General features: G+C 37.6%; 1 protein-coding gene across 1 annotated transcript; it reads right to left on the bottom strand.

Moving 5' to 3' along the window:
- Nucleotides 1–4,230: 4,230 nt before the first annotated feature.
- Nucleotides 4,231–11,853, bottom strand: LOC118563689. Its single transcript, XM_036138909.1, has 15 exons — nt 11,777–11,853; nt 11,489–11,545; nt 10,621–10,977; nt 10,382–10,480; nt 8,919–9,157; nt 8,622–8,800; nt 8,423–8,516; nt 6,959–7,315; nt 6,760–6,877; nt 6,548–6,639; nt 6,326–6,440; nt 5,734–5,835; nt 5,360–5,521; nt 4,926–5,072; nt 4,231–4,706 (listed from the first exon to the last, which is right to left on the bottom strand). The coding sequence occupies exons 3-15, from the start codon at nt 10,814–10,816 to the stop codon at nt 4,489–4,491; spliced, it is 2,118 nt and encodes a 705-aa protein (XP_035994802.1). The 5' UTR covers nt 10,817–10,977; nt 11,489–11,545; nt 11,777–11,853; the 3' UTR covers nt 4,231–4,488.
- Nucleotides 11,854–12,091: the final 238 nt, after the last annotated feature.

Genomic DNA, 12,091 nt, shown 5'->3' with positions numbered 1-12,091 from the left:
GTTTTTTGGTATTTTTATATTGCAATTGTTGGTCAGATCCAAAATAAAAATGTATTCATGTCAATTTTGTTCATTGATTTGGATATTTTCTTTTATACTTTGAATGTTTCAATACATTAAAATCATTACATCTACATGTTTTTTTATGTTATTGTTGAAAGAAAGCAATAGGCTTTTAGAAAATAGACCTGTAAAAATAAACGGTTCCTGGAGGAGCCTTTTGCGGTTCTTCACTTTGCCACATTGGATGCAGCAGCTTCATTTTCCGTTTGTTTTTCCTCTTTTCTGGTGGATGGTCCAGGCATTCAGGTCTACAGGAGGGTTTTTACTCTTGTTGAAACTTGTATTTCAGCTTATCGAGGTCCCTGCAAAGGACAAAAAATACGGTTAGTAATGTTATTAAAGTGATAGTTGTGAACTTAAAATTCTTTCCTCAGCCTTGTGACATTCCAAACCTGTTTGACTTTCTGTCTGTGGAACCCAAAAGTAGATCTCGGAGTCGGGCATAATACAACCCAAGTCAACGTTCACTTTCACTGCATGTGTTCATAAGCAGTTTTTTATTTTTTATAATTCATGAAACATGAAAATAAATAATTTATGTACAATTATCTAGTTCAGTTAAATTCAATGCAACACTTTAAGTAAAGATGGATATTCTGTTAAGCTCCAAATATGTCACAGAAAAGATCCTAAAAAAATATGGAGGAAAAAAGAGAGGAAAGAAAAGAACAAAGCTGATTATATCCATTCACAACATAATATTTATTGGCCCGTAAAGGGCTTTAAAATAGTATTTGAGAAAATGAGGAGGGCATCTGTAGTAAAAGTTAACGTTAAACAAAAACAGACCAAACTAACGTTTTGCTACCACTTGTGTTATTCATAATAAACCCCAATGACGACAGCAGGAATCAGCTATTAATTAGTTATATCAGCAATATGAAGACAGTTGTACAGAATACGTTGAATTAAATGACTTAAACAATTTAAAACAATAAGTCAATGTTTTCATGTGTTAAATAGATTAGTTAGCATCGCGGCTAAAACATTCATACCACATAACGTTAACTGTGCAATAAACGAGTGGTAAACACTGTCAAAACGTAGAAATATATATATATATAATACATTTAGTATATGTGTTTGAATATATAGTGAGTAACGTTAGATGGTATTATATTTCTTTGGCGAGTTTACAAACCTTGTAACGGATAGCCGAACTAACGGCGGAAGCTGCAGCAGGCTAGGCTTTGATACTGGAGCCGTTACTTTCAAATCCGATGATGATCAGCCGAGCTCATAGGCCGAGCTTTGTTGCGCGCGAGCAGCGCGAGGATCACAGAATGATGACAGTAGAGAAATAGCAGCAGTTTCTTGACGGAATAAAACTTTTCTCCTCCTGCTTCTTCTTATATATATATATATATATATATATATATATATATATATATATATATATATACAACAACAATAACAAAATAACAAACAAACTATATATATATATATATATATATATATATATATATATATATATATATATATATATATATATATATATAGTGTGTTTGTTATTTTGTTATTGTTGTTGTTGTTGTTGAAGGTTTAAATGAATCAATAGGCCTATACTAAATAAAGGTAAGCCTAAGTATAGGCCTACTGAATCAAACTTAAGTATAATAGTAATAATAGCATAATAATAATAATTATATTCTGGCTGCACAGAACCATTGGGTTCCTTCAGATGCTGGCTTTAACATAAGAGATCTTCCAGGAACCACTTAAATGTCAAAAGATCTTACAATAACCGTTTGTATCATTAAAGTTCCTCGAATAATCCCCAAAGCACTTCGATGACTCCAGAACATCTGAACTGAATACAAAGTGCTTAAAGGATCCCATAAGTTCCAGCAAGAACTGCAAAGACTGTCAATGCTCCACCAGTAAAGAATTGTGAGGCACTTAAATTACAATTAAACCATTTTAACTATCCCTGCATTATCTGTTTTTACTCTGTATTATATTTTACATCATAGGTTGCATTTTCATGCACTTGTAATTCCTTGGCCTTTCTACTATACCCACAAGCAAACATGTACAAATCATGTAGGTACTGCTGTCATATCCTCCTCCATACCCGACTTCCAAGTCCGATTTTGTGGCCTCTTCATTCCTGAGGATAGTTTGCAGCATTAAGTTTAATAAAAGTCTCATATCAGAGAGATAGCGGGCCTGATCTGGCCCTCTGGGTTTCAGCTCAGGCGGCTATTTCAACAGGCTACACTTAGATTTTTTAAGTAGGCCTACACATCAAAAGGTATCAGCCGTAATTTTGATTCACCAATATACAATATAGCAAAGTATAGGTCAATGAGGAAGTTGAAATGTCCCAATTCATGTCAAATCACATCTATAGGTGATGGTCACAGCCCATGCTGACCTGTTCACTGCCAAAAATGGCAACAATGGGCAATACACCACGTGGATGGCCGGATGCATGTGCATCGTTGACCTGAACAACAAATGGCACCAGGATGCACTATGGGCATAAGGCAAGCCTGTGGAGGTAGTGTGATGCTTTGGGCAATGTTTTGCAGCTAAACCTTGGGTCCGCCGCCATTCATGTGGATGTTATTCTGACATGTACCACCTCCCTAAGCATGGTTTCAGACCATGTACACACTTTCATGGAAACAGTATTCCCTAATGGCAGTGGCCTCTTTCAGCAGGATAATGCCGCAAAAAAAAAATCATTCAGGAATGGTTTGAGGAAACAACAATGAGTTCAATGTGTTGACATGGCCTCAAATTTCCACAGAAATAAATCAATCCAATCGAACATCTGTGGGATGTGCTGGACACAAGTCCAATCTATGGAGGTTCCTCCTCACAATTTACAGGAGTTAAAGGATCTGCTGCTAATGTCTTGGTGACAGATACCACAACACACCTTAAGAGGTCTTGTTGAGACCATGGAACAATATGTTAGGGCTGTTTTGGCAGCCAAAGGGTAAACTACACTACAATATTAGACAGGTGGTCATAATGTAGTGGCTGATTGATGTACATGTGTGTTGTGCTGAAATTAACCATTTTCACTGATCTCACCAGCTGTGGCAACTCTGAGAAGCCAGAAATCACCATTCTGTCACCCATATAGGCCAGACAGGCCTCAATAAGCAACACCGTTTTTTATGAAACATCAGCTTGTGACACATATTAGAATACACATTAGAATTTTTTTCTGTCATACTTTTGTTACATGCTAAATTTAATAGGTCTATGAGATGGTAGTTAGAAATACTAACCCTATGTTTACAAATACATCAATTGCACAGGCAAGACAAAGCTCAATAAGGTAACACCCGCTATCAAAACTAATACCAACACCCACCACATATTGATCTCCGAATGTATGTATTAATTTCACTTCAACATTTACTAAGCTTTGGTTAATAGGTGACAAAAGCCTTTTATATGGGGCCATGTCAGTTATTTCATACCATCAGCAAAGGCCTACATATGGGATAAATGGATTGAGTTAGTTAATGTGAATAACATAAAGAACCAACAAAGGTTGACACTTGTCTATTCTCCAGTAATTATCTGCATATAAAGAAGTCAGTGAGATCAGAAGCTTCATTGCTTACACCCCACCCCCCACCTATAGCTCCACCTCCCCAGTTTATGAAACTCAATAAACAGAAGAAAATAAAAAAGATGCTTTATTGTCATTCCAGAATATCTTGAATGTTACAAAAAAGGAAAGAAAATTAAGTAGTCACAGGTCATACAAATAAAGATCAGAAGGATCACAATGACATATCATACATAATTATATAAATACAAACAAAGTCTTAAAATAGAATTAAAAGAGTAGATACCGGTAATCAGGTTACAGGCCACAATGTATATGTCTTTATCGACACCATCAGTGTGGTACAACAATTACAAAGTAGCAGTAATTGGTAAATTGTGTGTGGGGGGAGGAAATGGTGTGTGTGGGTGTCTGTCTCTCTCTCTGTGTGTGTGTGTGTGTGTGTGTGTGTGTGTGTTTTTATGTGTGTGTGGGGGTGGGGGGCGGGGATTAATGGGCAATGGGCAATGCAATGTCAAGTTTAAAAAATAATAATAAAAAAATAAACCCACATAAGACTGGAAAACATGTAAAGCTGTCTGACTGCAACTTGTAAATACACAACATTTGACTGTCTGTATTATGGATGGACACAATCTTTTATAGACAGATGAGGATTTAGCTATGTGTGAAGTTTGACATCTTAATTATTTAACACATTAACACACATTGATTATTGCTTAATGACAATTTGATCCAAAGCCATAGAAACCCTGTTAAACTTTGTACACAACAAAACCCCAAGGGCACAACCATCATACAACATACTCAACCACAGCAACCACAACCATCAACACGTCAACAACCACAACGACAACAGTAATTGAAGCATGTTTGATGGCAGATGACATTCAGTCAGAGTCCTCATCAGAAGAGCTGAAATCAGAGTATATAGTATCAAGTTCTATGTCTTCTTCTTCCAACTCCATCTCCAGGTGTGAGTTATCATTCAGGATAGTGTTGTAATGGCCCTTGACTAAACGCATTTCTGCTTTCAGTTTGCTGAGCCTCTTATGAACCAGACACTGCAGTCCTTTTTGGGCATCCTCAGAGAGGCCAACAAGAGAGGCTGCAAAAACACAACGATAATCATTAATGAAGTCAATAACATTTGTTAGTGTGCACATGCATTCTAGACTGCCTAGTTAATTGCTGTAATCACGGAAATGAGAATCTACACCAAACATACTCACTCCTGCAAAACTGTATTTAGGTGAAAGTGTATATTGCAGTTATTGCAGACACTTGAAATACAAATAAACAGTGACACAGACATAGATGTGCTTACAGTTTGAAGAAAGGGCTCCCAGTGTCAAGTATTGTGTCTTTAGTGCTATCCAGTGTTGCAGCATTTCCTTACAGAGGATTACTTCTTCCTCCTTCAGGCGTTGCACAGCCATAAACTTATCAAATACCATCCTTTTGGTGTGGAGGTCTGCAAAAGGTGAAAGTGGAGTTATGATGTATAGAACATGTTTATATTTATAATATATTTTTCCAGGTGAGTCCCATTGAGATATTACATCTAGTTTTCAAAGGAGTCCTGTGCAATGTGATTGGTCTCTAGATAAACAATATCAAGATTGGATTTTGACATTTCTGCGACATAGCTCTAAGGTTTACATGAGCATGGAAACCCTGAGAGAAACCAATATTGCACAATGAGGCAGAACGTAAATGTTTTTCTTTATATATTATATATATATAAAAAAGAGAACTTACTTTCACTTCGCCAAGGCCACGTGTCAGTCTGGATAATGCCATCAGTGGACACAATTTGTCCAGACGGTTCAGCCAGATGATTGTACTCAGCAATAGCTGCTGCCAGGCGTTTTTTGTCTTTTAAAATGACTCTTCGTATCTTATGTCGCCTCTTGTTGCTATCTGAAAAAAAAAATGTCACAGAATATTTTTTTTTAAAGTTGATTCAGATTTCACACGTATTGCTATAGATAAACTGGACAAGGCTCCATTAGCTGCATAGGTACAATGTACATTTCCTAAAAGGTCACAGTGTGTATGGTTAGGAACTGAAACATTAGAATTGAATAGAATTAATAAGAACCTAAATATAGGTGTATGTAACTGTGAAATACCTGTTTGTTTGTAAAGGTTTAGGCTGCGTACTTTGACGAGGACAGCCAGCTCCTCTATCCGTGCCTGTAGTGCACCAAGGCTACCATCACTTTGATCAGTTTCTAAATTAGAATTATATTACTCAGTATATGCATGAAATGACAATCACTCAAATACAATTAGCAAGTAATTAAAAGGAGAAAACGGGCCAATTTCTAAATAGATCTTGATCGTGGCCAGGTTGATAGTAAATACACAACCAAAATCGGTGCTACTGAACTGGAGAAGCTGTAGCTAATGGCCAGTGCTCCCAGTAAGCTACAATGCTAGGTAAGAATCGGCCATTTTGCACAGTAATTTTAAGCACACATTGCCCACCTTAGAAGGTGAGCAATAATCAATTAAATTATACTTTTTTTTTAACCTTTATTTAACCAGAAAAGCTCTGTGTGGATACAACAAAAACATTGTTGCAGTTGGCTTAGCAATACAACTCCAGGAATGTTGATAAGCACATTGATATACAGTGTGTGCTACAATGCTGAAATTTAGCATAATTAGTTGTCAATGTGCAGGGTTCTATGATGAAAATTTTTAAATATGCAAACTTACCCTCTGCCCACTTCTGCACATCAGCCACCCACAGCTGCACTGTGTCATCATCAATGCCAAGCTCCTTTTTTGCAGCATTCAGGCTGTCCAGATCTTCTTTGAGTATCCTTACAGTCTAATAATTAGAAAAGACAACAACAACTACAGAAACAATCAATCAATCCCATTTGTATGAATGTTGTTTGAGTTCATTATGACAATAAAAAATTTTGAAAAATTAACCTTTAAGTATCTCTGGCTTAAAGTGCGACTCAGGTTTTCCAACTTCCTTTCATTCCACCCTAAAGCCAAGAGGGTAAGCATGTCTTTTCGTCCTAAATTAAAAAAGAAGTAGATTACAGATAATCTTTCCAGCTTTTTTCTGGAAAATAAACTATTCCATTGTACTTATGAACAGTACACAGACACACACATATCTAGCCACTCCCACATACCTGCTTTAGACATGTACTTTGTGGTGATGGCTGCCCTAGACAGGAAACTGTTTACCTGTTCAACCTCTTCTCCGATAGTTGAACCCGCACCTTCCTGGAACGCACCTCCCCATTTGATCTAATAAGTTGATACATTAGAAGTTGTTTATAAATGAACTATTGTACACCTACTAAATTAGTCAGTAAAGCTGAAATGTACCTCGCATTTCCCAGAGTGTGCCTTCGCATGCATAACTGAAAGAAAGGGGCGCATGGACAGCAGATTCCTGTGCTCAGGACACTGTTGAACCACTTTAGCCAAATAAGGAAAAAATTTACAGGCTACATCTGAACACAGGAATGAGATTGTTCCTGGGGCACTTTCTGCTAACTTCCTCTGGAGGAAGAGAGGGTAAGCAAAAATCTCTCCTCTAAACATGTTCAGTGCCCCAAGGAGGACCCCATGGCGGCAGACAGCTATTTCCAGTCCCTCCTCATCCAATTTTCCAGAGTTTTTTCTGGAGGACTCCTTAGCTGCTGTCCATGTAGAAGAACCACATGAGCCCTTTCCAGAGGCCTATACAAGGATTATAATAGCATGACATGATTTATGAAGCCCTTTAAGGCATATGACTGTCAACAAGTCTTCTCATACATCATAATTTGGCCGTTTAATTATTTACAGCCTTTGATATAATAGAGCAAAGCAAGGAAAGACATGCGTGTAAATTGGGGAAGTTAAAGCCTCCTTCCTCTCAATCCTGCCACTGATGTTAAAGTGTTAGTTAAAGGATTAGTTCACTTTTCAAAAAACTTTTGCTGATAATTTACTTACCCCCATGCCATCCAAGATGTCCATGTCTTTCTTTCTTCAGTGGAAAAGAAATTAAGGTTTTTGATGAATACATTCCAGCATTTTTCTCCATATAGTGGACTTTACTTAACCAAACGGTTCAAGGTCCAAGAGACACTTTCAGTGCAAACTGCAAACTGTTCAAAGGGCTTTAAACGATTCCAGACGATGAATAACGGTCTTATCAAGCGAAACAATAGCTCATTTAAAAAAAAATTATAACAAAGTTTAAGTTTTATAAGCTCAAATGCTCGCCTTGCTCTGTACTGCGAAGCACGTTCGAGACTCTCCTGTTCAAACTCGTTCATCAAAAATAATTCCGAGTCAATTCGTTCGTTGATGAACCAATTGACTCTGAAAAAGATTATTTCATTTTGATGAACGAGATCGAACAGGAGAGTCACAAACGTGCGTCACAGAAGAGAGCAAGACGAGCATTTGAGCTTATAAAACTTAAACTGTGTTATTTATTTATTAAATGAGCGATCGTTGCGCTTCAGTAGACCCTTATTCATCGTCTGGAATCGTTTAAAGCCCTTTGAACAGTTTGCAGTTTGCACTGAAAGTGTCTCTAGGACCTTGAACCGTTTGGGTTACCAGTAATGTGCATTATATGGAGAAAAATCCTGGAATGTTTTCATCAAAAACCTTAATTTCTTTTCCACTGAAGAAAGAAAGACATGGACATCTTGGATGACATGGGATGAGTAAATTATCAGCAAAAGTTTTTTTTTTAAAAGTGAACTACTCCTTTAACAGCAAATATTAATGAACAATGTAGTGCCAGCAATAATGTCGGCAATGAGACAAAAAACAAATATTTGAACTTACATGTTTTGTTTGTGTGTGGATGTATTCAACAAACTTGGCTACCTCCTCATCATTTTGAATAAAAACATCATCAAAATGTCCTGGCTCTTGAGTGCTGAAAAACAGACGATTTTGTTTTCATTATACAATTTCTCCATTTTACATGTGCTGTTCATACAATCTACTAGTTAACTGACATGTCATTCACAATGTAGCGTACCTTGAATTTGATTTGAATCTATAAAGCTTGCGATTACCATCCACTGATACTGCAAGCATCTCTGGACTGCAGGCGGGGCAATTGAAGAACTGCGGTGTACACAGCTTTTGTACTTCATATTTTACGGCTACCCATTCCAAGAAGCTTTTATAAAATGTGTCTGGTGATATCTTGCCAGTCTTAAGACAAACAAAATACAGGGATATTTAATTTGTGCAGGTTGTGTTGTAACTCAACATAAATGTCGATAAATTGAAGGCATGTAACTAAATTGCATTTTGTAAAATGAACACTCACTCTTCCAAAGCGCACAGTCCTTGCATCAAGCATTCTTAAGTATGCCTTCAGAGAGACCCCTGGTGCTGCCATCTTCAAGTCATAAAATGACTGAAAGATATCAGTGGCATATAGCGTGCAGAAGTTTGTGGTACCACTGCCTGGCCAGTATCCATCACGCTGGATGTCCTTGATGGAGATGGACCATGTGACACAACAGCTGGTGCAACTCACCACTGGCATTGATAGGTTGTAGCGGCCTGTACAGAGAATGAATCCAAATGAAGTAATACAGCATTTCCTCAAAAAATTGACTTCATTTACCTCACCAGAATAAGGCAATACTTCTTTGGATGTAAAAAACTTTTTACAAAGTGTAATTGGTCAACGTTCTGAATGAAGACTGATTCAGTTTCTATTTGCATTGTTAAAGCTACTCAATTATGCTGAAATTACAAATTGAAACACCAACATTACAGTGGAGAGAAGACTGCTACTTAGTGATAAACCTGTTATTGTGAAAAATTACAGGCCTGTTTGTGTAATCATCATGGATTTCATGATTCCAATAATATAATTACAACTTAACAACTGTGATCCAAACAACATCCTGTTTTTTTATTAACATACTTACACCTAAAACCAGGCAGTAAGTCCACTGAAGTTGGAATACCTGGGTGACCATCGCTGACCCCACCCTCTCAGTCCAGTCACATAACAAAAACATCACCCAAATCTGCCTTCTACTACCACCTAAAAAAACTCTCAAGAGCACTCTGAAATTGAAACTCACATTCACTGTTTCAACAGCTCCTGTCTGGCCTGTATTGCAATGATGTCATTGCACGGCTGCCAGGATCCTAACATGCACAAAACCCGAGCAGCATATCACACCCATCCATTTAATGCAACTTAACTGGCTGCCAATCCCACATCACCTTTAAAATCCTCCTACTCACCTATGAATCCATCCATACACTTGCACCCCAGTATCTTACTGGTCTCCTCCACCCACAAATCTAGTCACAGCCCCTGTGATCCTCTAACAATGATCAGCTTGCCATCCATCGTACCAGACTGCGGACCTTTGGGGATAGAGCCTTTTGTATTGCTGGTCCCACTCCATGGAATAACCTACTACTACACAAAAGTTGTTCTCCCAGTCTGGGCACGTAGAAAAACACCTTAAAGCACAACTTTTCACTGATGCCATTGGCCTTTAACCCTCCTCCCCTACCCCACCTTTTATAAGTGACCTTGGGTGCTAAGACATTATTGTTATTGTTATTATTTTGTCATCATCATCATCATCATCATCATCATCATCATCATCATCATCATCATCATCATCATCATCATCATCATCACCACTTGAAATCAGGCAGTAACACTGTAATGAGTAAGCAGATGAGCAATCCAGAGTAATGCATTCTTAAAGGATAACTCTGTAGGATTTTAATGTATAATGTGACAAGATGTCTTACCATTCATAGTTATGACTGCCACGACCCTTCCAGGTGACACATGGATGCTGCCTGAGCAGTGGCACACACGATCTGGCCTTTGAATAGGCACCATCCATGCTAACATTCAAAAAATGTCATTTCCCCCCCCAAAAAAAACATTGCTGCAGCTGTAAATATATGTAGATTTTATATAGATTTTGAAAAAGTTTGACAGGAATAAAACATGGCTGATATGTTTAAGGACTCTAAATGGGTACCTGTTTGCTGATGAAGAACAGGCTGCAAAAACTCTCCATTTAATTGTTCTCGGTTGTGCAAGACAAACCGAGAGTGCACAATTAAATCACAGTCTAAACAAAGTAATGGGAGAGGCAGGCAGTCCATACACCTCACCACAGCTGGTTTCCCACACTGGCATCCAGACTGTGGGTGAGGGTCCTCATTGGCCAGCATACTATCAATGAGAGATGGCCTGGCCTCTTTCCATTTCTCTGCGGACAGAGTGTTCCTAATGTTCCATTCTGTTGGGTCTTTGTCTGTTGTCTCAGGTGTATCCTCTACACCAACCTCCAGCAGGTCAAGAAGCTCCTTGCGAAGTACCTTGGATTGAGTTACTGTCAAAAACAGTAAACATTATTGGTGTTATGATGAAAGCACAATTATCCAGGCAATACTGTCACTGTTTGTCTCAACATTGGCTTCCTATATTCTTATATTATTCCCCCAGAATTAAATTTCTAATTTCTCTGTTTTGTGATTCCTTCTTGGTGAAATTATGTATCCTCATCGCTCTAGTGATAGCTTTGAGATCTTCAGAAAGCATCTAAACACTGATTTTTTTTACCTTGTTTCTATCCAATTAATTTGTCCTTACAGTCACGGTTTGTATATATTTACGATTATGGTTATCATTCTGTTAAATTTCATTTACCGGTACTATAAAATTAATATTAGTATTTAAGGGTAATTGATTTCACTATATAGTAATTGTCATGACAATTTAAAGTTTACTGCTTTGTACAAAATGTCTTATGTTAAACAAGCATCTGTTAAGTTATTGTGTGTGTGTGTGTGTGTGTGTGTGTGTGTGTGTGTGTGTGTGTGTGTGTGTGTTTAGACACGTACCTTCTGTGAAGCTGACACTGACATCAGTTGGTACATCACATTGGGAATGCACTGTCCCTAAAAAAAGAATGCTATTTCTTTAAGCAGGAGGCAAAGAGTTGCAGGCAAGTTAATTGAAAAACGACAAAAATACTGTTTATACATTATATTGACTTTTGTTCAAACAATTAAATAATCTGACAATTTTAAATTGTCTTTCACAGAGTATTTACTGTAAAGAACATGTAAGCAGTCGTAACATCAACTTCAAGTATATGCTTTTTGCATAATTGAAATTGTTTCCTTTACCTGGACACTTCTGTCGCTTTGCGGGGCCGCGGTGTGCTGAAAATAACAATAATGTTGCATTATATTTCCTTATGGAAATTGTTTGGTAAACATCTAAAAAGGGGCAAGAGGAGTAGTAATACTGACCAGATGGCTTTTTCCTAAATGGCCTTTGAGGAATACGATTTCCTTGCACATCTCTCTTCCTCCATTTGACCGGCACTGGGTTTTCTTTCCTCTGTGCCTCTGCCTCATTCTACTCAATTTAACAAGATGTAAAATGCAACACTCCATATAGCCTAATGTGTAAATGAATGTTTGTGTGATGAATGTGTA

This window comes from Fundulus heteroclitus, chromosome 7 (assembly GCF_011125445.2).
Source record: "Fundulus heteroclitus isolate FHET01 chromosome 7, MU-UCD_Fhet_4.1, whole genome shotgun sequence".
NCBI lineage: Eukaryota > Metazoa > Chordata > Actinopteri > Cyprinodontiformes > Fundulidae > Fundulus > Fundulus heteroclitus.
The sequence above is the reverse complement of the archived record's forward strand: the minus strand, read 5'-3'. Positions and strand labels throughout refer to the sequence as shown.

Bases quoted from the DNA above. Each gene is read 5' to 3' on its own strand.
- LOC118563689 (XM_036138909.1), bottom strand. From the start codon at position 10,816: ATGCTGGCCAATGAGGACCCTCACCCACAGTCTGGATGCCAGTGTGGG. The intron at 7,316-8,422 runs GTAAGTTCAAAT...ATCCTTGTATAG, and splicing joins TCCACACACAAACAAAACAT to GCCTCTGGAAAGGGCTCATG. The intron at 5,522-5,733 runs GTATTTCACAGT...TTTTTTTTTCAG, and splicing joins AAACCTTTACAAACAAACAG to ATAGCAACAAGAGGCGACAT.